The sequence below is a fragment of the Cydia strobilella genome, chromosome 16 (assembly GCF_947568885.1).
Source record: "Cydia strobilella chromosome 16, ilCydStro3.1, whole genome shotgun sequence".
NCBI classification, from domain to species: Eukaryota; Metazoa; Arthropoda; class Insecta; order Lepidoptera; family Tortricidae; genus Cydia; species Cydia strobilella.
Window position 1 is genome coordinate 7,971,351 of NC_086056.1, and position 22,145 is coordinate 7,993,495.

The following is a 22,145-nucleotide window of genomic DNA, read 5'->3' on the forward strand; positions in this document are numbered from 1 at the left end:
GTCTCATTATTGTTGGATTAAGAACTTACCTCGCTTGGTGCGCTCGCAAATAACTCAATGTAAAAGTAAAATTTGGTTATGCCGTGGATGTCTACAACACTTCCCGAGTGAAAACAAACTTGAACTTCACCGGACAATTGGTTGTGGACATTCACTAATAGAGTTACCTAAGGAAGGTGATGAACTCCTACACTTTCAAAACTTTAAAAATAAGATGAAAGTACCATTCGTAATTTATGCTGACTTTGAGTCAATTTTAGTACCCTTAGATAGAAACGGTGGTAGTACTTCTACTTATAACACCCACAAACATGTGCCGTGTAGTTTTTCTTATTACATCCATTGCGATTTTGATAAGAACCTATCAAAATTTGTTATTTATCGCGGTGAAGACTGTGTACAGAGATTCATACAATGCATTTATGAAGATGCAGAGAGGATTATACAAGTTTTGCAAAAAGTCATACCCATAAAGAATGACACCTATAAAGGTGATGATGATGATGATGATGGGGATGCTTCCAACATTTGTCACATCTGCAGTAAAACAATTAAAAAAGATGAAATTCATGTGATTGATCATTGCCACTTAACCGGTGAGATTAGGGGAAAAGCACATAACTCATGTAATTTAAATTTTAAAACAGCAAAGTTTATACCAGTCATCTTTCATAATTTGAGTGGTTACGATTGCCATCTTTTCATTAAAGAATTAGCCAAGCCCGAAGGAAACTTGGAATGCATCCCCATCAACAAGGAAAAATACATCTCATTCGATAAGAAAATTGGTGAATTCGCTCTAAGATTTATAGACTCGTACAAATTTATGTCTAGTAGTTTGGAAAAATTAGTTAAAAACCTTTCATGTGAACAGTTCAAAATACTGCCAAATTTCTTACCGTCTCACGATCAAAGCGAACGAGACAAACATATGAAACTGCTAACACGTAAAGGGGTTTTCCCTTATGAGTATGTAAGCGATTGGAGTAAGTTAGAAGAAACGTCACTACCCGAGAGTTCCGCATTCTATAATAAGCTTACCGACTCACACGTATCCATTGAAGACTATCAACACGCGCAGAATGTATGGCGTGAATTCAACATAAAGTCTCTCGGAGAGTATGGTGATCTATACCTCAAAACAGATGTTTTGCTGTTAGCAGAAGTCTTTGAAAATTTTCGTCAAGTGTGCTTAGATACTTACGAACTAGATCCATGCCAGTATGTCACAGCTCCAGGTTTGAGTTGGGACGCAATGTTAAAGCATACTAATGTATGTCTTGAATTACTTACCGACTATGAAATGATCCAATTCATAAAGAAAGGTATTAGAGGTGGCGTTAGCCAAGCCTCAAATCGTTACGGTAAAGCCAATAATATATTTATGGAAGACTATGACACCAATCAGGATAGTAGTTTTATCATCTATTTAGATATAAATAATCTTTATGGTGATGCCATGCGACGCCCGCTTCCAATCAATAACTTCAGGTGGATGGGTGATGAAGAGATTGACCGGTTTGATATATCATCGCAACAGATAGATTCTGATATTGGATATATATTAGAAGTCGACTTAGAGTATCCACCCATCCTACATAATTATCACAATGATTACCCTTTTTGTGCTGAAACAAAAATACCATTTGGGGGCAGAATTAAAAAGTTATTACTTACTTTAGATAACAAAACCAACTACGTCATACACTATGCCAACCTCAAACAGTGTATTGAAAAAGGTTTGATATGTAAGAAAATTCACAGAATACTCACTTTCAAGCAATCACCTTGGTTAAAGTCATACATTGATTTGAATTCGCAAATGAGAATCGAAGCGAAAAACACTTTTGAAAAGGATTTTTTCAAACTTATGAATAACTCTATATTTGGAAAGACAATTGAAAATGTTGAGAAAAGGGTTGATGTTAGGTTGTGTAACCGTTGGAACAGTGTAAAAACAGGTAAAAAATGTAAATATGGCCTTGAACGTTATATTTCAAAACCAAACTTCCACAGCGCTTCTATTTTCTCTGAAGAGTTAGTGGCGGTGCAGTTAAAGAAACCTAAAATTGTCTATAACAAACCCATTTACGTTGGTTTTACCGTGCTAGAATTAAGTAAAACATTAATGTATAATTTTCACTATGATTATATGCTACCTAAGTATAGTGAAAACGTGAGGCTGTTATACACAGACACTGATTCTTTTGTTTATGATATAAAAACATGCAACTTTTACGAAGACATTAAGCCAGACTTACATAGTAGATTTGACACTTCGGACCTTTCAGAAAATAATGTATATGGTTTACCACAGGTGAATAAAAAAGTTGTAGGCATGATGAAAGATGAAAACAAAGGTATAATTGTGAGAGAATTTGTAGCATTAAGATCGAAAATGTATGCTTATATATTAGACGAATACACCAAGAACAATAGCAGAAAGTGTATAAAAAAGAATAAAGGCGTCAACGCAGCTGCTGTTAGAAGATTAAATTTTAATAAATACTACAAATGCTTAGATTTAAGTCAAAAACCACTTTATGATAATTTGTATAACTTAATTAGTGATAAGCATAACATGTTCACCCAAATTAAAAGGAAAAAAATTCTCTGCGGTAGAGATGAAAAGCGATTTATCTTAGATGATGGTGTCAAAACCCTAGCATGGGGGCATTATAAAATAAATAAATGCTAAAAACTCTTACTCTTTTATTTTATTTACATAGACACGCGCACATTACAAATCTATAAACACATACAACTTCTTGCCTATCAAGGGATTCTTCAACTCCATGAACCAACTAGTGCCATCTTTCCATATTATCATCCTTTGTTTGCATGGAACAGCGAGGAATGTTCTAATTTTGTGCCTGGTTAGAATCTCCTGCAGGATCCCCTCCGCATGGAAATCCGAATGTAACGCCACCGTCGAATGTTCCGTCAGCTGCTCCTTAAGGACCTTTTTCAGCTCCTTTCGCGCAGCACCCCATTTATTAATATCAATGTCAGGAGCGAGCGCCTCAACGCTTGAGATGAATAGAAGATTATCTTCACTCTTATCTCCGCTACATTTAAAATTGTATGTAATTCCCTCATTGTTAAACCACAACTTTATGCAAAGCGCAATTGCGTAATCCATTTTTATATTGAATTTAATATAAACGTTGACACTCGTTGCTGGTCTATGAAATTGTGAAGACAATTAATAATTTATTAAAACATATTCGTTACAAATAGAACAACAAACGGTCCCATTAGATAACAAATATTTCACAATGTCGAACTACGCTGCGGTTAGGACTGATATGAACAACCGCAGAAGTGCCTACAAAACATTTATACCTATAATGGTCCAAACCCCTTATAAAACATTTATACCTACTGTTAAAAAAATGAACACCCATTTAAATTGGCGCTTAGGTCGTTTATAACCATATTAGTATGGGTACGCCGCTAAAAACGACTTAAGCGACAGTGGTCCAGACTCCTTAAAAATACACTACTAGCGTCAGCTGCAGAAATAAAGTAAACAGAAGAAAATTGTCATATTATGAACAATAATCTCCTCAGGATGACTGAAAAGATCCACACGCGCATGCCGGTCCTGAAGCCGGGCGACGTGGAGGCGCGGCCGGGGCGGCGCGGCGCGCAGCACTCGGCCGCGCTGCAGTTCGTCAACGCGCTCTGCAAGGTCATCTCGCTCGACCCCAAGCTGGACGAACAGGTGAAGCCCTTTATTGAACAAGTTTTCTTTTCTCTGCGACTGAACGAACGACTTCACTGAGAAAATTATTCACTCGGATCCGCCTAACTTACATGCTTTTATTATAGATAACGCTGGTTCGTCGCAACCTGCTTCGGCTAATCGGGGTCGGCGAGTTCAGCGCCGCTGCCGAGTGGCGCGACCCCTGCGCCAGCTGCGTGCTCACCGAGCTCATCTGCAAGGTGTGCAACCACTGCCGCGACCTGGACTTGTGCCGCGAGACCGACATCGCCACCGTGGACGACGTGTAAGTGTACAGCGACCGCCGAGTGTGCGACCCCATGTGCATCTGACTAACCTAGAAACAAAACACAACACTGTCGCCATTTCCAGATTAAAATATATTGTTTCAAAATTACCCCTGACATTACATAATTGCCTTTTCATTGACAGCCCCGTGTGCCTGTGCCCGACGTGTGGAGCCGCCTACGACAACCAAGAGCTAGAGTGGCGCCTCATCGAGGCCATGGAACGCCGCGCGCTCGCCTACACGCTGCAGGACCTCATCTGCAGCCGCTGCCACCAGGTAACTAAACACCAATATTCTTAACTGACCAACGGTAAGATAAGATACGTTTATTGTTTAACTGTGTACAAAGATATTAATAAAGGGACCGAGGGTGCAAAAAATATAACAAAAAGTGTCTGTAAAACTTATCTTCTTATTATAACAATGTGCTGCTAAAATACGCCCTTTTTCTTGTATAGCTTTTTGAAGCTATTATATTAAGGTACGGAACCCTCCATTCTACGTGGTCCGACACGCATTTGGCCGGTTTTTATCAGTTGTATTTTACATACTTCCTGACCGTGTATTCAATATTATTATCTTTTGGTGCCCAGCTGCATTTAAGCTGATTATAAAATAGGCCATTGGCATATATACAATTATTCTCAATTGGAGTTGATTAACCACAATTGACAGTTATAAAACATATATACATATATTATATACATGTTTATGAAAAAATAAATCACTTTCCTAAACATGCAACTTTATAATTCACTTTCCTAAACATGCAACTTTATAATTCACTTTCCTAGACAAGCAATTTTATAACGGTATTTCCATTTATTTGAATCTCATTTTTTTTATAGGGCACAACTTAAGTTAAAAAAATAGGCATGCTTAACAATTTATATCATTAAAGCATGACACAGAATATGTATACATCCTCATAAAGCGTAATACAAAATAAAATGTGTTTGTACAGTAGAACCCATGAAACGCTTCAAAGGAAGTCTTTTTAACAAGTAACAATCTTTTAATTGTATCATTCCTAATTAGTACAACTAGCAATATAATTGTTTGTTCAGGTGAAACGCGAGAACCTATCAACAGTGTGTGACTGTGCGGGCGAGTTCGGGCCACTTGTGCCTGTCAAGGAGGTGCACTCTCAGCTGGAGACCTTCAAGTCCATAGCAGAGTACTACAAGATGCCGTTGCTGCTAGAACTGATAGATTTCCACCTAAACAACATGTGATATTTAAATAATTAATATTTTAAGGTTAAATAAAATTGTTTTAAGTTTTTTAAACTGAGTTTTAATGCTGTACCATTATTCCTGAATACATTGAACACTTTCTCATGATTCTCAGAAAGAGATTGCAAGTACTTCATATAGCTGACTTTAATTTTTGTTTAATTATTTACAATATTTAACTTTGCTTTGGGAATGTTGAATGGAACAACATGTTTCAATAATATCAAGCAACATTATCCTTACTTTTAAGAGGTTCCAGTGAAAAAGACAACTTTTATACAGTACAATCATTATTACTATTAGCAAATCATTACATATTTAACAAGATTTAGTAATACAATTAGTTTATAAAATTAAAGTGTACTCCTCTCATCATTTGGTGTTTGTCCCAATCCCTTAGCTACCTCACTGATGCACACCCACTGGCCATCGCTGCCCTCCCTCCAGAGACTTACTTTGTTATCACCTCCCGAGATAGCCAGGATGTTGCCTGTTAGAGACCAGCTCACGCTCCACACAACATCATCAAATGTATTCAGAATGGTGGGTGTCCAGGAGACATTATCGTCGCTGGTCCAGATGACAACTCTCTTATCCTGTGAGCAGCTGGCGATCATGGACCGCTGTAGCCCCAGTGAAGGTGCCCATGCAACATCTCTCACCCAGTCCATGTGCATTTCCAAGCGATTCTCTTCAACCCATTGGTCTCCTTGCTCTCTCCAAATCTACAAATTAATAAGCTTATTAATAGTGATGTTTCTAAGATACTAGCAACAAAGGAGTATCTATGTAACACATGCTCAAAATTAGTTGTCGTGTAAATAATAATGTCACAATAATTTTTATTGTAGAATTTTTAATTGTTATTGTTGCATTAGAAAAGCTTCCAAATTATGAGTATTCTATCGTGAGATGATAATAATTATATTATAAATATAAATACACTGTGTTATTTTTGACTTCCGTTAATTTTAAGGGGAGATTCTTCAGGTTAAATAAAGTTAATTTCTCTAAGAAACTAGTGTTTTAACTCTTACGGTTTTTGAGATATTAAATAAATAAATTTAATTGCTTAACCTGTGTAAACAATTCTTCATTGCCTCCAAATTTTATTTATTTTTAAACTTTCGTCAGTAAAGAGTTTTCCATTGATAGCTATTCACTACAAGAAGGTTACTGAGGTGAGTTAGTTTGACAGTTCCGACATTACCTACTTTTCTGTCATTATGTGTCACACTAACTTTTACGTAACTCTAAAGGGGCCCACTGACTATCAGTCCGCCGGACGATATCGGCCTGTCAGTTGGAACAAAAATTTGACAGTTCCGAACAACTGACAGGCCGATATCGTCCGGCGGACTGATAGTCAGTGGGCCTCTTAAAGGACCTTTTACGATGCAATATTCATTTATTTTGTATGAAAAAGGAAAAAAAAATTTTTTTTCGAATTTTACAAAAAGCGATAGGTAGCTTCTATTAATGTACCAAGCAACGTGTCGAATTTAACGTAAATAAAAAAAAACACGGTGTAAGAGTAAAGAGAGAGAACCAACCTTGATTAAATTATCACATCCACCAGAAACAATTCTCTTGGGTGCATCCTTGTTATTAAGTGGGTCCAAGTTAAGTTCCGCAGAGATAGCAGGACACCAACTTATGGAATTAACGCCAATGGCATGCGCGCCGGATATCTTCTTCACATCCCAGTTTCCGTCCTGGTTGTACGTCAGCACGGAGATGGAGCCGTCGGAGCTGCAGCACGCCAGCACGAGCCCATATTCCGCAGGCGCCCACGCCACCGAGTTGACCGAACTCTCGTGACCTGTATACTCGTACAACTTTGTCCACTCCCCGGTCTCCTTCCATATTATCACTTTTCTATCATAGGAACATGACGCTAACAGATTTCCGAACTTCGGGTGAGCCCAGGCCACCTGCCACACGGGACCGAAGTGTCCTTTCAAGTCAGCTGCAAGTGTTTGGGCGCCGCTTTTGATGTCATAAATCTTCACAGAGTTATCCGATGAACATGTGGCTAGTCTCAACCCATAGTAGTCCAGCTCTGCGTCGTGTATCATATCCTCGTGGCCGGTATCAATTGTATTTAACACAGTAATCATTTCGATTGTTATTCTTTCTAAAATTAATACGAATTTAAGGTACAAACAGCAGATCTGCGAGCAAGCTGTCAAATAGTTGACGTGGAATGTAATGTTGCTATACAAAAACTGAATAATTGAGACGGACAAAAACCGATAACAAAGCTTTAATTATTCCTAAAAGCTTTTTTTTTGTAGTCAGTATGGTTCATTTCATTACACATTGGTTGTTGGTTGTCCACGAACGCCCTAAAGAGTTCGAAACGCCGGGATTTATTATAAATTCAATATACGCGATATAATCCGTTTTCATAGTTTTATTTCATGAGTAACGTATAACCGTTCTTTTGGGTGCTAGTACTAGTGTAAGACAAAGATAGTATGATTCTCACTGTCTATGTTTGAAATGAGAGTCCTTTGACAAACTATATAACCATGATATAACCTAAAACAGATTAGGAAAGAAAATTAAACGATTATCGTTCCAAAAATATAAATTTATTTCCGTGATGTCCCCTAATATTTATTTATTTATTTATTTTACCTCCAAGCTTTACAGCCAAAATTAAAAAAGTTTTCGAGGGTATAAATCGGTAAACGTGGCATTCCTTTTTTCTCAATCTACAATACTGGCCCAAATGTCAGTTGATTGTCAAGTTCAAGTTAGAGAATCGGATCTTGTCTTAGATTTTTCTTAAAATATAAATGAGCTAATTCTTGTTAAACTATGAAAGTTCGTTCTACTATTGAGTAACAAAATGTCTGCAGCCGACCGCGGGTATTTACACAGTTTAAATAATTTGTTACAACAGGATTACCGCGGGGTGAATGTATGTAAATAGGTCACAAAATCATCACAATAAACGACTTGTTTTTAACTACTAATTCAAAACCTGTACTATCTACAGATAGCGGTTTACGCACTAGCCACTGCAGGCCTCGCTGTCTCGCTGCATAAGATCCGTCCGGTAAATATAGATCTTCAACATTAATTTTATTGTTTATTTATAACGACGTTACATAACTGGAATTATGTTTTTTAATCAGGTTAGCAAGTTTTCTAAAGCAAGTCAAGTCCCGAACCACTTCATCAAGCAGCATGAGCTGCTTCGAGGGCGCTACGCCGGTATACAACACTCCCCCCTGAGGGTTCTGGTGGATCACCGCGCGCCGATCTACTTACCGCTATGGCATTCCAGTAAACCGCCGCTGCCAGTCAAGGTTGTGTATCAATGCTCTAGAATTTTGAATGAGCTTGACACATTTGAGAAACTGCCAAGATTACAAAAAATTGAATAATTTCACATTTTTGCAGTTGTGGGGTGTTGACATAGTGAGTGGGAATGCTGTCAACTGGTTAGAGTGTGTGGCGCGAGGTCAGAAGGTCACTCTGAAGCCCATAGCCAGGGACAAGGACAGCCTGGTTTCCACTGTTCAGTTGCATTTAGAACAATCCAAGGTAATCTTTTGTTTTAATTTAAGGCAGGATGGATCAAAGTGTGCAGCTTTGACCTATGTAAACTATAAATACACTTCATTGTTTTTTGCCATATCTATTTTAATTAGTGTTATTGTATCTTCTGAATATCAATACTACTACCATGGCTTAGGCTTCTTAAGATGCTGATACACTTGTAATGAGCATTCTTACAAACAGAAAAATGTACTAGCGTTTGTTAATCAATTCACCGAATCTGCTTATAAACTGCAAATGCTCAATGTTCTGCTTAAGTCTATTAGCATCTACCTTTATGTCATTTATAATCTATGTTTTTATGTGATTTAATATAAATTATAGACCTTTTGGACTGTCACTACCAAAAACTATTTCTACAAACCTGGGGCCGGTATCCTTTTATTCATGTACAATTTAATATTCATATTTCTACTCAATTTTCCTGGGTACATTAGTGACAATTTCCCTGTAGGCATTCTACAAAATAACCATAAATGGCAATCACCCATCAAACTGAAAGTGATTGAAAAGCAAGTAGAATTAATTAATATATTCCTTGTAATTCGTTATTAGGGTTCCATACCCAAAGGGTAAAAACGGGACCCCATTACTAAGACTCCACTGTCCGTCTGTCTGTCACCAGGCTGAATCTCATGAACCGTGATAGCTAGACAGTTGAAATTTTCACAGATGATGTATTTCTGTTGCCGCTATAACAACAAATACTAAAAACAAAATAAAAATTTAACTGGGGCTCCCATACAACAAACGTGATTTTTTGCGTAATTGTACGGAACCCTTCGTGGGCGAGTCAGACTCACACTTGGCTGGTTTTTTCATAAGTAAGGAGTGTCTTTTCAAAAGGGCTTATCTTTGTATGATGTTCATAGAGAAATAAGCCCTTTTAAAAAGACTCCTCAAGTATCATGTCAATAAACTGATATTTTTCTTGCTTTCAGACAAAGGAAGTGGAAACTCTAGATCTTGGCCAAAAGCTGGTTGAACTTGGTTTTGCTAAAGCCTCTGTACCACAAAGTATTGGGAAGAATTCCATTGAGTTCCAACTAGCACCTGCCATATTGTCAGCAGAAAAACATGCCAAAAAGTACCGCAATGGTGTGTGGTCCGAAAAACTGCCTCCTATCCCAATATACACTGTATATTGGAGAAATGGATTGCAGTTAGTTGGTGATTTAGTTATCCTATCAGCTAAGAACTCCATAAAGTTTTTAGGTTTTATCACTAGTGCAGCCTTTAACAGAGTTAAGAACCTGGTACTAAGACCACTGAGACCATCGCCTAAGCAGATACAGGCATCATGAAGCATTTACCACTTTGTTACTTAAATTGTAGAACCATTGAAAACCAATTGGGATTTTATGGTCACTGTTAACAAGCTCTTCCAATTGTTTGACAAAAACAAATAAAAATGTTATGTCTTTTGTATATATTGTTGGCAATAAAGATTTTAATGTAAAAATATCATTTTTTTATTTTTATGGTAAGTATGGTAATGGCATCAATCATAAGACATTTAAGAGAAAAATTGGAGTATTTTTGATATTTCACTGATACTTGTATTTTACAGTCTACGGCTTTGCACGTTAAAAATTTCATTTTTTTAAACTGAGGTTAAATACTTATTTTACAGGGTTTGCGGCTTACGTCTTATTATTGGTGGGGTGTTTACTATAATATAAAGTAATAACATTAAAACATGTTGTGTAAAAAAGCACTGTTTATTCAAATTAAATAGTATATATTACATTAAAATATATATCTTAATTAAAATAGCAAATGGAAAAGTACAACTAAATAAAACTATTGAAATAATATCTTTAAAACACTTTTTTTCTTTCAATATAAACAACACCCTTAAATTTTGCCCTATAAAAATAAACTTGTCACATCAGAAGTAAACAAAATTTACAGCTAATTTCCAAAATACTGTTTTTTTTTCAACTAAGAATTGTAATAAATCCTGGATATAAAAATACAAAAAGCAAGTCTGTCCCGTGTGAAGTTATCGCACCAGTTTTAATAAAGTGAAGGTCGAAAAATATAGCCGAGGTGGGTTTCGTACACGGTCACAATGATGTAAATTCGGTTTTTCAGCAGCAAACAGTCAGTCTACATTATTATTGCAGAACGCTCAGCGAGTAGTAAACACGGAGCACGCTAACAAACCCCGAAGGTCGTCGAGCGTTCGTGAATTGAGTTAATTTGGGAATGTGTTAGCATGCAAAGTTAAATGAGGGTTCAGTGTATGGACCGAGGATGTTTGCTATCGCCTTGGCGGTGAGAACTGAAAAACACTGGAGTGGTGGGGCGGCGGCGGCGCGGGGTCGTCAGAGGATGGAGCAGCGCGACAGCCAGGACACGGGCTTGCGCTGCTGGTCGCTGGCCTTGATCTGGCGCTGGTCGCCGCGCGCCGGCGGGTTGCTCGCCTCCTGCCACACAAAACAAACTTTAGCTGGCTGACTAATTACTTATAGGGGACTTAGAGGCTATGGGCCAAGTCAACCCATTCTTATCACCTCGTTATCATTGGGTTACAATACAATGCAGTAATAATCATTTATATCCTGTTACTCATTCTTTCTGACCGAAAAAGCTTAGTAATTTAGAGCCTTAATTTGTGTGTTTTGTTTGTTTAAGTCAATAGCTGAATATACTTTCAAACTCAATACAGGTTCCCTTGAACTTTTATATGTATACTATACATAATCCCCTTTGGTAACGAATTGCTTTTACTTGTATTGATTAGTACCTACTAGCAATAGGGATTATAAAAAGGAAAATGAGGAAGGATGTGTGCACAGTCTATAGATGCCGCAAGCATCCTCAATCAATAGTATGAAAACCTTGCAGTACCTACGAGCTTCTAGTTTAAAAGGTATAATAGTATGTGGAGATGTATGTCTAATTATGGAATGCTGAGGTACAAACTGCATACTACCAGTTCATATGATTACGCAACCTAAACCCATAAGATCTTGTGATTCTATCGAACTGCAAACCGTGCAGCGTCACGATATGATTAATGATCGATAAGATAACGTCAAGTACAAGAAACAACTAAAACTCTATAAAAACATTCATGAATAGCAATGAAAATGTTGGGCACAAACTATTGAAGCATACACTACTTGCATCTGATAAAGCAATACTTTACTGAGCAATAGTAGACCATATGGATGAATCAACTTTTTATTGTCACTCGTTGCCATGGTTACGTTCTCCTGGGTCACTCTTAAACCCTGGTAGTAGTAGTAGTAAAACTCTTTATTGTACAAAAAACCCCCTGGTTTTATGCTAGGTATTTAAAATATTCAAACACACATTTTTATAGCAATTATAAGCCCTTTCCATAATCGATCATCTACTTAGTATATATTATAAGTAGTTCAATGTAGTATAACATTTCTTCTAACAAACTATGGTCCTATTGTCTCCTGGCTGTTGGAACCGAATAACAACAAAAAAGTCGACCCACCCTTATTTATTTGCAATAAGCCTTACGATTGGTAAGATAACTCTCAAAGATGGGGTGTGCCGGGTGTGCGTGTGATGGACAAGCTTTTCGGCTGTCTCAAACCAAGACCTACTAAATTTTGACATTACATTTACAATGAAAGTCATGGACACTCAAAATATTGATCTTGATAGGTTTTAATTTGTGACAGTTGATTTAATTGCATGCATAAATAGCAACAACAGTTATAAGTCTAGCACAACTGTTCACAACAAATTTCCTGAGACACCTTGCCCAGTTTTACACCTATTTAACTGATGAAGTAATATTCTTTTCATCTCAGCAGCTCGAACAAGCCTACTTTCATCACTCCCTGGGGCGAGGAAAGTGCGACTTTCCTCACTCCAGGCAGTGAAGGAAGTGCGACTCCTCACTCCAGGGAGTGAAACAAAGTAGCTTTTTAATTTAGTGAAAGCCATGAACTGCCACTTCATACTTTCATTACAATTTTTTTTTCTCTGAATTATTCTGTGTAATTTGAAATACATTTTAACCTTTAATATGTTCTCACTACTGAGGTGAAAAATTATGTATGCAACACGAGAGTAAAGTTATTTTACAACTCGTGTTTTCGAGTCCCTCGCTACGCTCAAGATTCTAATTTAGAATCACTCGCTTCGCTCGTGATTTAATTATAGAATCATTCGCTTTCTCGGGACTCAAAATAAACACTCGCAAGAAAAACCAACTTTCCTCTCTTGTTGAACAAATAACTATATTTATGAAACAGTTTGTGCTAGCACTAACACAGATTGACCAATGCTGGAGAGCATCCTGAAAGCAGAGCAAAGAACAATAAAGCAACCAGTGCTCTCCTTCTTTGGTCCCACTGGCAGCAACATAAAAGGCAACACTGATACTCTAAAATGAAAACAAACACTATTCTGGGACCTTTACCTTCTGTTTTCAAAGACAGCCATGAAACAAAAAAGTTTTTATTAGCTAGGTTACTTTTCTGTCTTTTCTTAGGGTTCTGTACCCAAAGGGTAAAAACGGGACCCTATTACCAAGATTCCGCTGTACGTCTGTCTGTCACCGGGCTGTATCTCATGAACCGTGATAGCTAGACAGCTGAAATTTTCACAGATGAATCAGATGATGTATTTCTGTTGCCACTATAACAACAAATACTGAAAAGTACAGAACCCTCAGTGGGCGAGTCTGATTCACACTTGTCCGGTTTTTACCTAGAACATACTATCACTATAAACATACTACAGTGAAAGTAGAAGTAGGATACTTGTTAAGCTGGTGATATCCTGGATAGGTTTCCTGATGTATAATTTCCTGAGCTTCTTGGAAACTTTAATTTTACTATGTGCAGTGGACCATTATAATTAACTAACACACATATGATACCTTGCCCCAACTTCTATAAAATACAGGTTTGCAGATGATATTTAAGTTTGACATATCTATAATAATTCAATGATTTTAAGAATAATAATAACTGCATGAATAAATTGCTCTGATATTTAGATTAAGGTAATATTTAAAACTTGACAATTTAAAAGTGTTTGTTGCTAGGCCTATTTGAATAAAGATTATATTGACTTTGACTTTGAGATACCAGACTATGATATTTTTTTGACTAATGTTGAGAAAGTTTATGTACATCATCATTATTCATACATCATTGATAACAATGATAAGAACCCATTAATAAGACAAAATTATCATTGTAGAGATATTAATACTTCAACCTGCCACCACATAGTACAAAAACATTATCCCAAAAAGAAAATACACAAAGTGTATGTTTAAACTATTATATTACAAAAGGTACACACCTGTTTCTTTTCCATCTTTGCTTTAATATCCCTCGCTAAGGTGTAAAATGCAGATTCCACATTTAATGAATCTTTTGCTGATGTCTCTACAAATTTTATCTGATATTCTACAGCTAACTGTTCCCCTCTCTCCTTTGAAACCTGTGTTGAACAAAAGTTACTATTTTAGAAATGTGTTTACAAACAAATATAAAAATACTACTAGTAAAATACTGCCTAGTAAGGCATGCAATAATAATAATTCAGAAACATACAACACAAAAGGAAGTAATGTGGTATATGATTCATTCATTAATGAAACAATCAAACAATACATTTTTAGTTTCCTGTTTTAATATTACAAGTTATGAGGAAGTCACATTAATAGAAAGTGAGTAAAAATTATATATTATAAAAAAAAAATTAAGTGGAAAAATTACTGCCTTGGGTGGGACTTGAACTCCAATATGACTTGGAACTCCGGTGGCCGTTTAAGAAGTGTAAAACTCTTACGGTAGATTTCGCTAGGGTCCCCTAGACCCATATAGTGGGAAGATTTGCTGACTATGGATGAGGTCTTGGTGGGTCAGTTGGCAGAGCGCTGGAGTATCGATCCAGAGGCCGTGAGTTCAAGTCTCACCCAAGGCAGTAATTTTTCCACTTTTAAATTTATTCTAAGCTTAATAGCATCGATCACAGACATTTCTGCTTGTTAAAATTAATTTAAAACATTTTTTTTTATGAAAGCATCCATATTTAAAATAAGCATAATGAAACAAGATTTTTTACTCAATTTGGAAAAATGGTTACTAATATATCAAAATACTCTTTCAATATTTGTGAATTAACAAGAACATTCATGTGATGCACCAATGTCACAAAAAGAGGTCAGTTTAAGAATTGTGTCAGGGAAATTAGCAATTAAAATTAATTATGAGCATGGGACACCATTGAAGCAGAGGCAGGAAACATAACTAATTATGTAGGTAGTTTTATTGAAAAGTTTTACCTGTCTCTTTGCATCTAGATCACACTTGTTGCCCAGGATCATCTTTTCCACATCCGCACTGGCATTCTCTTCTATGTTTCTTATCCAATTCTTAATATTTTCAAAGCTCTTCTCATTTGTAACATCATAAACAAGCATTATGCCCATTGAACCACGGTAGTAGGCAGTAGTAATTGTACGGAATCTCTCTTGGCCTGCTGTGTCCCTATAATTAAAAAATATTTTAACACAGATATCATTCATGATTTTAAAAATATTTAAATGTATAATACCAACCATATTTGTAACTTTACTTTCTTTCCATCAAGGTCTATTGTCCGAATTTTAAAGTCGATACCTGAAAGTAGCCAGCAGTTGATAAATTAGAACCTTCTAATAATTAAAGTTAGTGTGTATGATGTCATGAACAGTTACTTCATTAATTCGATAAGGGTTCAGTTAAACATGGAGCCGCACCCTTTCGCAGCACTGCTCTGTTCGGACGGGTACAAAAAATCACAAAGACCAGGAAAACAAAAAGGCCTCTCCAATGACAAATTATATGAAAAAAAGGTACAAGTTATCTGACAATAACCTTTGGTGTCTACACTGAGCACTTACCAATCGTCGATATGAATGAGATATTGAAAGCATCTTCCGAAAATCTGAATAATATAGATGTTTTACCGACTCCCGAGTCACCAATCAAAAGCAATTTAAATAAATAATCGTAAGTTTTTGCCATTTTTACAACAAAGTTAGTATAGAACAGACATATCCATTCATTAGCATTTTTGAGTAATAGCTAGTGATGTGTCAATTTGCTATAGATAAGATAACATTGTTAGTCGTTCACTTCCACATTACAAAAACCGGTAAACAACACTACGCCGAATTTATAATGTTCGAGTCACCAATCAAAAGCAATTTAAATAAATAATCGTAAGTTTTTGCCATTTTTACAACAAAGTTAGTATAGAACAACATATCCATTCATTAGCATTTTTGAGTAATAGCTAGTGATGTGTCAATTTGCTATAGATAAGATAACATTGTTAGTCGTTCACTTCCACATTACAAAAACCGGTAAACAACACTACGCCGAATTTATAATGTTCGAGTCACCAATCAAAAGCAATTTAAATAAATAATCGTAAGTTTTTGCCATTTTTACAACAAAGTTAGTGTTTATTAAATCACATTTAGAAACGGGTCTATCGCGAATTTATTTTGTTACCTTTATTTACCGACGTTTCGACACAGGTTTCACTGGTCGTGGTCGCGGCTAACACACGCGGTTAGCCGCGACCACGACCAGTGAAACCTGTGTCGAAACGTCGGTAAATAAAGGTAACAAAATAAATTCGCGATAGAACCGTTTCTAAATGTGATTTAATATGTGTTTAAACCGCGAAAGTTTTAAATGTTATAAAGTTAGTGTTAGTATAGAACAACATATCCATTCATTAGCATTTTTGAGTAATAGCTAGTGATGTGTCAATTTGCTATAGATAAGATAACATTGTTAGTCGTTCACTTTCACATTACAAAAACCGGTAAACAACACTACGCCGAATTTATAATGTTCGAGCCTAGTGTAAAACTGGTTGTAGTTTTTAGCAAGGTATGGCAACATTCACGAGGAAAACGTCAATGACTCAATGTCAAATGTCAATGGTTCGCTCGGACGCGGACGCTACGCGGTATTTACTATTATAAGTGGAGATTTAGATTTACGACAAGAAATAATAATAATGTTTTTTTACTAAGATAAAATATTTAAAAGCACAATGTTTTATCATGTGAGTATAGTCAATATTTGGATGTATTATTTATTGTAAGTTATAAGGGTTACATTTTATCGTTATATGTTATTGTTACATCTTAAATTATTATACAGATATCCTTGGAACATGAAATTTTGCTTCATCCGCGGTATTTTGGACCACAATTGTTGGATACGGTAAAACAAAAACTATACACTGAAGTCGAGGGAACATGCACGGGAAAGTAAGTAAATTTTGTTAGGAAGGTTTAGGTTATATTTTGTTACTCTTGAATCTTGACTTTATATTGACTGATCTGTTCCAGGTACGGTTTTGTGATAGCTGTCACCACAATAGATAATATAGGCGCAGGCCTCATACAGCCAGGGCAAGGCTTTGTAGTATATCCAATCAAATACAAGGCCATAGTTTTCCGACCATTCAAGGGTGAAGTGCTTGATGCTATTGTCACACAAGTTAACAAGGTAATTAACTTACTGTTGTCTTAAGCTCTGTTTTCCTAGGATAGTGGTGCAGTTATATAGCGGCTGCCTCCATACAAAATAATACGGCTAAAAAGCCAGAGCTTTAGAGACAGCTTACAATATCCTAATTTATTACCCTGTCATATAAATTGTCGTTTTGTTTCCAGGTTGGAATGTTTGCTCAAATTGGACCTCTTAGTTGTTTTATATCTCATCATGTAAGTATTTTGAAAGCTCATTTTAATGCCCATAAATTAGGTAGCATATGAAAACTGAGTATTTATATTTTGGTGTTTGCAGTCCATTCCAGCAGATATGGAGTTCTGCCCAAATGTAAACCCACCCTGTTATAAGAGCAAGCAGGAAGACAATGTGATTCAGGAGGAAGATGTCATTAGACTGAAGATCGTGGGCACCAGGGTTGATGCCACTGGTATTGTAAGTTTCTTTCAAGTTCACAATTTTACTTATTAATTGAGCTGAGTTTTTAAGACCCAATTTGATCAAATTGAAATAAGAGACTTATTTATCTAATAGACAACAAGTAATTATTTTATTAATAGATTTTTAACTATTGCAATTAGAAATTTTGGCCTCCTTTAGATCTTAGTCTATAATTTATATATATATATATATAGTTTTAGACTAGTCCAAGTACGGACTGACTTGAATTAAGAGTGAGCCCCATTTACATGGCGTGAGAATTTGCATCAATATTTGATACATTGATAATTATTGTGTAATATCAAAGACAAGTTTGATATTTAATGCTGATACTGCTATACAATTTAGTTACCACAAAATAGCACTTTCTATATTGGCAAGTTCAGGGGCTTGATTTTTTTCTTTTTTGACACATTTTCTGTAATCAATAAGCCTTTGCTAATATAAGCCTTACTTGAAATAATGTTTTGTTAAATATTACTTTCCTTTGTTTCAGTTTGCTATTGGAACATTGATGGATGACTATTTAGGATTAGTAACACAGTGAAGATTTACTATTTTAATTATTATGAATTTTAAAATAAAACTCAACAAGTATCAATTATTCTTTATTTGGCATTCAAATCATGGGGTAAAATACCATACATAATGTAACAAAACAATTTATCAAATATCAAAAAAGGAAATATTTGGACACTTCAGTCTATTTGGGCAGTACAGTGCGGTAGTCACGCAAAACCTATGGGTCACGATAGTTCTATACTTAGAATCTTAAACCTATAAAAAAACAAGTCTGTTACGAAATATTGTCATCACTAACAGCACTCAACATTACAATGTAGTACCTTAATATATCAAATAAATGCAAAGCATGAAACTGATGCATGCAGAAACGATTCTAATGAATATTACAAGCTGAAGTTAACTATATTTTGTTGAATGCCAAATGTTGCATTAGCCCTAGTGCTTTAAATATCTCCTATTATGTAAAGAGAACTTTACGTCATAACTCATAACATAAAGATTATCGTTCTAATGATACCTTTATATACAAAATGTTAATATTAAATTATAAAATGTAATTAAATTTGTCAAAAATAAAAATATCCAAAGGGATGATTCAAAATCTTTGGTTTACTTGTTTCTCGTAAATATGTACATTAATCTCAATAAATAAATAAAATAAAAAAACTATTAATTACAACGCAATATGGCCTCTAAATAAATAATACTCATTATGAGATCAGAAACACAAGTAAGCAAACCAGCACAAAACTGACAAACAGTCGACATAGGTGCAAGCATTGAGTCACATTGTAGGACTCAACTAAGGGGAGTATAGGGCCTAGTTTATGTTACCTTAAGGACATTAGCATGAAATGCATAATTAGATCTATATTATGTATAACCATAAAATATTGATTTATAACATTGTGCATATTAGTATAGTATATAATAGATGATGCTATATAATTTGTAAACAATAAGTAATTATCTCGCAGTCACAATAAATTTGCACAAGTCGCTCACTGAATATAAGAGGCTAAGAATAATGGCTACTGACAAACCTCAGATGTCAGAATCTAGGTTGATATTAGCATCATTACTCTTGCTAGTTCAAGGCACAACACAAGACATCAAGACATTTATGCAAATATATATTATACCCAATTTTTACATTGTAAATCAAAGTCAAGAAATTTTAACGCTATCAATAGTTGGGCCGCAAATTATACAATAAAACATTAGATCCATATGAAAAGCGTGATATTGGAGCCACTACTATGTGGCGGAAATTCGTATTGAATTTCAAACATGGGCATTGTGGACACAATGGGCTGAATCAATTGTGGGCGGGATTTGATCATACCGACGCACAAATACATAAGATATATTCACATAGATTTTTAAATGCAGAAATAGAAAAGATTTCAGTTATCATTATCAAGTGCAGAAGAATGTTAGGCGTTCGTATAAATTCAGAAATTAATGTGATTCTCTAGCCGTCCAGAGGCCTATAAAAAGGTTTCTCATTCCATTGTAATTTTAATCTTCATTTTGTCAAACCAAAATTGCATTTGTTGTGGCAAGTTAGATTGGATACCTAGTATCTACTATAACTATCTAGGTCGATCTAAAGAAGTATGCAATCATATTACGAGTGATGATATGAGAAGGTGAGAAACTACCTTATTTTATATTTTAAAAATACCTTTAGATACTTCATATATGAGGATTCTGTGGGCTGGATTACATTAGGAAGGTTACACTAGCTAGCATCAACATTTACTTATCTTCTCTTAGACGATGTTACGTTTATTTAAAACACCATTGATTAGCTAGAAATTAAGCTAATGGTTATATAGCTATACATTTCATTCCATTTGGAATTTTAAGTTAATAACACCTATTTGCTTGTTATTTCGCTAACCAATGTCGGTGAATACATTTACTTATGGAGTACATTTCGTGGCCACATAACATCTAATCTTATATACTATTGAGAGGCGCAAAACGATTAGAAAATTGAGTAAAATCGTAGCGCCGTTATCGTTACGTGAGCAACTATATCAATGAGTAATTTAATTCATTTAAATGTATATTTTACTAGGTCACAAAATGCACAATATAAGTTTCTTAGCTAAAGGGTAAAATGTCGATACGAGCTGCTTACAGTTAACCACAGGATAAGGGATAGATTAGATTAACTTTACGCTATCTATTAACTTTTGAATATAATTTTTAACACTCAATAAGTCTAAACTGCATCATTAAATTAGTAACACCTTTAATTTTAACAGCACTAACACTGGCAGTTTTATGTTAGGTAATGGATAAAAGTGGAATATTACTTCTATTTTATTTAGCGGATTGAATTTCCTGAGCTATTTAAGATAACTGTTAATTTACCCACACTCTTTGTCAGACTCCTACGTTAGTTAATATGTCATCTTAAATGTAAATGAGGGTAAATTTACAGTTATGTACTGTTTTAGATTACTGTATACTATGATTAATTTTGATTGCTTCCTCGTCTTCTGGTAACTGAAATCGTCCATCCTGACACTCTAAACCAAACACCACTGTACCTGCCTGCTGTAATCTGAAGTAAATGCGGATTTTACACTGTCTCGTTGATATGCTTTTAGATAAATATTAAAATAAACCTTTGCATTATGCCAACCTATGAAACTTTTTTCAGCATCATACTTGTCGTAATTTAAACCCTCTATTACAGCAATAAGGTTTAATTTTCTTTATCGATTAGGTGTGAGTTCGACATTTACTTCACCGTCTTGGCTTAACATTTCTGGAACTGACGAGCGAAACTACTCCTAGTTTGGTCTAATCTTTCGTACTAACTAATGACTATTAAACGAGGAGTAGTTACCAACTTAGCTACTTTACATAAAATCTAGTGCTAAGTTGGGGTTTGTAAGGTTTGGCTGCCGAATCTAAAATAGATATTCGAATAACACGGTAACTAACGGAAGACATTATGATTATGAAGCAAATCGGAAGCTCATAATTTAATTTTCGAAAACAAGATTAGCTTCAATGTCTTTTAAATGATCGTGCATAGTAGAACCACAGATATAAATTACATCGAGGATATTCCTCGGTCTTATTAGTCTCTCGAGGACCCTATTAAAATACACATGAAATCCATCACACACGCGGCGTGTGTGACACGCCAATGTTTTTTATTTTATTAAAATGGGCTATAATTGTTAGGAGTGTGTGCCATTTTAGGTCTCAATCTAGACCCTCGTTCAATTAAATTGTTAGCCGAAGGTTCATCAACAAGACGAAGGAACATCATTGTATAGTTATATGAGCGATAATACTGTATCAACGGTCAGCCAAACCGCAACCCGCCCCTACCGACGTCGACACTAGCTGACCGTTCGAAAACTTTATCGCAGCAGGATAAGGTCCACAATCGGTCAGCGAAGTCGCCGCTTCTCAACCGTCGGCAATAACTGATCGTCAGTAAACCTTATCGCAACGATGTAAGGTTTAGTTTCGGTCAGTGAGTGCCGTACTGGCAACTGATCGTTCACTGTCGGACGTGGAAGCACTGGCACTATGTGGCCGGGTGTCACGAGGCGGCGGGCGCGCGCGCGGCCGCGGCGCCGCACGGGTCGGCGGGCGGCGCCACGGCCGGCGACACGGGCCCGCGCACGGCCTCGATGTAGTCCTTTATTAGCGTCGCTATCTGGTACGCCTGGAGGGAAAATACACGTACAGTATGTCATCCATCGACTAGGTAAGTTTATCTTAAAGAATATGAAAGGAAAATTAATCTTTGCTTGGAATTCAGCCTCTTACTCGTACAATGTAACTGCTAT

The 22,145-nt window shown here is 35.9% G+C and overlaps 6 protein-coding genes across 6 annotated transcripts in view; 3 read left to right on the top strand and 3 right to left on the bottom strand.

Moving 5' to 3' along the window:
* The window catches only part of LOC134748277 (DNA polymerase epsilon catalytic subunit 1), a 64,255-nt gene extending 58,950 nt beyond the window's left edge, over window positions 1-5,305 (top strand). Inside the window, exons 40-43 of the mRNA XM_063683011.1 lie at window positions 3,574-3,727; window positions 3,835-4,013; window positions 4,160-4,292; window positions 5,084-5,305. Coding sequence (XP_063539081.1) covers window positions 3,574-3,727; window positions 3,835-4,013; window positions 4,160-4,292; window positions 5,084-5,251 — 634 coding nt within the window. The 3' untranslated portion in view covers window positions 5,252-5,305. The remainder of the gene's footprint in view (window positions 1-3,573; window positions 3,728-3,834; window positions 4,014-4,159; window positions 4,293-5,083) is intronic.
* A 41-nt stretch (window positions 5,306-5,346) lies between these two features.
* Window positions 5,347-7,463, bottom strand: LOC134748256 (protein SEC13 homolog). The gene is made up of 2 exons (XM_063682991.1): window positions 6,805-7,463; window positions 5,347-5,976 (listed from the first exon to the last, which is right to left on the bottom strand). Exons 1-2 carry the CDS (start codon window positions 7,369-7,371, stop codon window positions 5,605-5,607), a joined length of 939 nt encoding a protein of 312 aa, XP_063539061.1. The 5' UTR covers window positions 7,372-7,463; the 3' UTR covers window positions 5,347-5,604.
* A 528-nt stretch (window positions 7,464-7,991) lies between these two features.
* LOC134748259 (uncharacterized) lies at window positions 7,992-10,286 on the top strand. Its single transcript, XM_063682993.1, has 5 exons — window positions 7,992-8,180; window positions 8,259-8,318; window positions 8,398-8,571; window positions 8,666-8,809; window positions 9,766-10,286. Exons 1-5 carry the CDS (start codon window positions 8,109-8,111, stop codon window positions 10,126-10,128), a joined length of 813 nt encoding a protein of 270 aa, XP_063539063.1. The 5' UTR covers window positions 7,992-8,108; the 3' UTR covers window positions 10,129-10,286.
* A 240-nt stretch (window positions 10,287-10,526) lies between these two features.
* On the bottom strand, window positions 10,527-15,905 carry LOC134748272 (ras-related protein Rab-8A). The gene is made up of 5 exons (XM_063683005.1): window positions 15,720-15,905; window positions 15,396-15,456; window positions 15,120-15,324; window positions 14,132-14,272; window positions 10,527-11,256 (listed from the first exon to the last, which is right to left on the bottom strand). Exons 1-5 carry the CDS (start codon window positions 15,841-15,843, stop codon window positions 11,155-11,157), a joined length of 633 nt encoding a protein of 210 aa, XP_063539075.1. The 5' UTR covers window positions 15,844-15,905; the 3' UTR covers window positions 10,527-11,154.
* An 857-nt stretch (window positions 15,906-16,762) lies between these two features.
* On the top strand, window positions 16,763-18,384 carry LOC134748174 (DNA-directed RNA polymerase II subunit RPB7). Its single transcript, XM_063682887.1, has 6 exons — window positions 16,763-16,900; window positions 16,999-17,108; window positions 17,190-17,349; window positions 17,517-17,567; window positions 17,650-17,787; window positions 18,290-18,384. The coding sequence occupies exons 1-6, from the start codon at window positions 16,889-16,891 to the stop codon at window positions 18,338-18,340; spliced, it is 522 nt and encodes a 173-aa protein (XP_063538957.1). The 5' UTR covers window positions 16,763-16,888; the 3' UTR covers window positions 18,341-18,384.
* A 4-nt stretch (window positions 18,385-18,388) lies between these two features.
* The window catches only part of LOC134748175 (myosin-I heavy chain), an 85,052-nt gene continuing 81,295 nt past the window's right edge, over window positions 18,389-22,145 (bottom strand). The window contains exon 40 of the mRNA XM_063682888.1: window positions 18,389-22,021. Within this exon, the coding sequence (XP_063538958.1) occupies window positions 21,896-22,021 (126 nt within the window). The 3' untranslated portion in view covers window positions 18,389-21,895. The remainder of the gene's footprint in view (window positions 22,022-22,145) is intronic.